The sequence below is a fragment of the Microtus ochrogaster genome, linkage group LG3, assembly GCF_000317375.1.
Source record: "Microtus ochrogaster isolate Prairie Vole_2 linkage group LG3, MicOch1.0, whole genome shotgun sequence".
Classification (NCBI taxonomy): domain Eukaryota; kingdom Metazoa; phylum Chordata; class Mammalia; order Rodentia; family Cricetidae; genus Microtus; species Microtus ochrogaster.
In genome coordinates, this window is record NC_022029.1 from 32,566,648 (window position 1) to 32,570,509 (window position 3,862).

Consider the following 3,862-nt stretch of genomic DNA (forward strand, 5'->3'; position numbering starts at 1 on the left):
CACACACACATGTGTGGAACACACACTCACACACACATGTGTGGAACCCACACACACTCACACACACATGTGTGGAACCCACACACTTACACACATACATGTGTGGAACCCACACACACTTACACACATACATGTGTGGAACACACACACATTCACACACACGTGTGGAACACACACAAACAAATCAAATAAACCACATCCACAAAATCAAACAAACGTGAAGTTATGAAGGGGTAAGTGAGCAAGTATATTATTCTCTGAGGCTTGCTATGTTTCTAAAATTAGAAGGTTCAAACTGTTGAACTCTCCACTACACCTCTTCCCCGAGGACAAGAACCTTCATGTTGTAAGACAGCATTTCCCAGGACCTGAAGCCAAAGCACGCACCTTCTGGCAGCACGTCTGGAATGTCGGCCTGGTACTTTGGCCCCACTCTGATTTCCCCTTTGTCGGCTAACAATGTTTTCACTGAAGGGTCATACACCAAGGAGTAAAAGAAGGTATCCTGAAAAAAAATGACAAAAACCACCTAAGTAACTGAATACTTCTGCGTTTTATAAAGCAATAAAATTAATATCACAGAAATGAAAATTATAGCCTTAACTTTTGATTATATAAAATTTCATTTTAGTGAACAAATTAATAAATCTTCAAGGAGAACATGGCAATACTGTCATCATGTACAATAGCACAGAATTACATAGAGCCAAAACAAACAACTTTAAGAATAATATAAAATTCTACAATTTGCTTTAATATAAAAGAAAGTCATTAACTACTCTAAAGCGAGTTCTGAGAAGCTAGCTGGAATGGCTAGCAGGGAGGCTGAGACAGATATTTTCAGACAAGTCTGAGCTACACAGAAAACCCTGCTTCAAAAACAAAATGAAGCTGGAGCTTGGTGGCCCACATCTTTAGTCCCAGCACTCACGAGACAGAGGCAGGTGGACACATAGTGAGACTGTCTAAGAAACAAAACCCCACATATTGACTGAAGATACAAGAGTAGAACTTACATGTAGTTTTTAAAAAACATTTGTTTACCAGTGTTTGCCTGTATGTGCATCACATGCATACCTGGAGCCACGGAGGCTGGGAAGGGTACCAGATCCCCTGGAACTGGAGTTCCAGAGGGTTGTACACTACCATGCAGGTGCTGAGAATTAAGTCCAGGAATTCGCTAGAACATTAAGTGCTCGTAACCACTGAGCCAGCTCCATGCCCCTTTATATGTGGTCTGTTAATATCACTATATAAATCCCATTTAATTATTATTATAATTGTAATGCACAGTCATGTGTATAATGGCAGACACAGCATAACTAAACACACGATTACCACCAACCTACACATTAAGCATTTCATTGATTCTTTCAAAAGCCCAGTAGGCCCAGCAAGATGGCTCAGAGGGTAAAGGTGCTTATAGCCCAAGGTTAACAACCTGAGTTTGATCCCTGGAACCCACATAAAAAGGTAAAAGGAGAGAAATATCTCCACCAAGCTGTCCTCTGACTGCCATATACACACAATGGCATCTGTGTCTGCCCCTCTCCCATCACATATATGTACATGTGGGCGGGCACACACACATACACTGATAATAGATTAGTTTTTTAAAAAAAAAAAACAAAAGGGCTCCAGTGCCCTAGGGTTAATAAGCACAGTGGCCTGGCTGCCTGTTCTTATGAAGTCTGCAGAGCCACTAGAGAGTGAGGCATTTATTCAAAAACAGACCACGGGATGAAGGAATGAGGACCAGGGATGAAAATCCTCATCTGCATCCTGGGCTGTACGTACTTCAGTAAGCCTCTTGTTGGAACTGACAAAGAGATGCCACTTTTGCTAATTCTGCCTTCAGCCAGGACAATGCAATCGCCAAAGACACTCCAGCCGATGCCATCTTGCAGTATAGCACAGTAACACTCAGGCACAAAGGAAAAGAGTTCAGGGTATGGCCTTCATGTGAAGTAATGGGGAGAAAGCACAAAGTGAAAGCGACTGCAAATTACCTCTTTATCAAGGTACGACAACACCGACTCTGTCTCATTCAGCAGGGCAACACTGCATTTCCCCCTGTTTAAAAGAAAAGACCACACGATGGGCATTACATTCACAGTGATTGCTACACAGGCTAGGGATATCCAGACTCTCAGGGTTGATGAAGGTCTAGATGGCAGTGAGGGATAAACTGAAACTCTCCAGACCAGCTCTGCAGCCCTGGACTGGGAACCTGTACAATAAAGCTTCATTTATAGGCATTTACAGAGGCCAGTCAGCTCCAGCTGTGTTACCAGACAGCAAGTCATTACAACAGACACTTTAAAGGCGCTTCCTAATCATTCAATAAAAAAGAATTCAATGAAAGCTTCAGAGTAACAGCGAGATTCTCAACCTATAAAAGCACTGAGGTATCACGCACAAGAGGTCTTCAGTCGATCCTCATACAGCCCAGCACATAAAATAATAGACTCAGGCGGTGACCTGCACGAACACTTGGAAATAATGGATTCATATAAGGATGTAACCAACTGACCTTTACTGGAATTGCTCAAAAGGTTAGTTTTATTTTCTTTTCTCTCTCTCTCTCTTTCATTTTTTTTTTTTTTTGAGACGTTTCTCTATGTTATCAGTCCTAGCTGTCCTGGAACACTCTCTGTAGGCCAGGCTGGCCTCAAACTCAGGGATCCTCCTGTCTCTGCCTCCCAAGTGCTGGGATTAAAGATATGCACCACCACTACCCAGAAACAATTTAAAATTTTAAGAGACCATTTTCTAAGATCCTGGAGGAGGGGGCCTTTTTTTTTTTTTTTTTTTTTTTTCAAAAGTTCCCTAAAATTTGCTTGTTTGAACCAGGAACAGTAGCTCACACTTGTAATCCTAGCACTCTTAAAGCCTGAGCTTGTAGCGCATTCCAGACTTCTCTGGGTGTGTTGGTTTGAAAAGGAAATGTCCCCCACAGGCTTGGGCATCTGGATAGTGGGATCTCAGCTGGTGGCGCTGTTTGGGGAGGCTTGGATAAACAGCCTCACTGTTGGGAACTCACCACTGGGGACAGGCTTTCAGATCACATAGCTCCTATCCACTTCAGTTCCTTCTCCCTGTTGCCCATTTGCAATTGTGGATGAGAACTCTCAGCTTCCCTCCCCTGCTACCACACCTGCCACCCTGATGTGGTGGATCCCATCCCTCTGGAGCCACAGCTCACACAAATTCTTTCTTCTGTAAGCTGTCTTGGATGTGGTGCTTTATCACAGCAATAATGCACCAGGCCACGGTGCGAAACCCTGCCCCAGAAACGAAGAGAACAGAAAAGAATAGCAAGAATGGCGTGTAGAAGCCACTTGTAGAGGAACTGAAAGTGACTAGAGAATGGGAATTAAGTACAAGACTGCCTTGGAGGAAGGGTGCGCGCGCGCGTGCGTGCGCGCGTGCGTGCGTGCGTGCGTGTGTGTGTGTGTGTGTGTGTGTGTGTGTGTGTGTATGTGATTTAAAAAAATAATAAGGTAAAGCTAAAAGAAGGATCCCAAGCAGGTAAACTGCACAGGTGTGTGTAAATACTATAAATCACATATCAGACAGACAGACAGGACAGATACACACACAAAGCTGCAAATTCTATATCAGGTTTCTTGGACTTGGCACCTTGACTGACATTTGGGAATAGGTGAGTCTTTGTTGCTGGGCTAGGAGCAACTGAAACCTTTACCCCTGGATGACAGCAGTACCCAATTATGACAAACAAAACTATCAAGAAATATTAATGTTCTGTGTGGGGCTAGCCTTCATTGAGAGCCGCCATTTTACAAGTGGGGGGGGGTAATAAATCATGGTTTTAGTAACTGGATCTTGAAACCAAACATTT

The 3,862-nt window shown here is 43.3% G+C and overlaps 1 protein-coding gene across 1 annotated transcript in view; it reads right to left on the bottom strand.

The window, feature by feature from the left end:
- Mta3 (metastasis associated 1 family member 3) overlaps positions 1-3,862 on the bottom strand; it is a 130,064-nt gene that overhangs the window by 76,988 nt on the left and 49,214 nt on the right. The window contains exons 6-7 of the mRNA XM_005360744.3: positions 2,010-2,073; positions 388-505 (exon numbers count right to left, since the gene is read on the bottom strand). Coding sequence (XP_005360801.2) covers positions 388-505; positions 2,010-2,073 — 182 coding nt within the window. The remainder of the gene's footprint in view (positions 1-387; positions 506-2,009; positions 2,074-3,862) is intronic.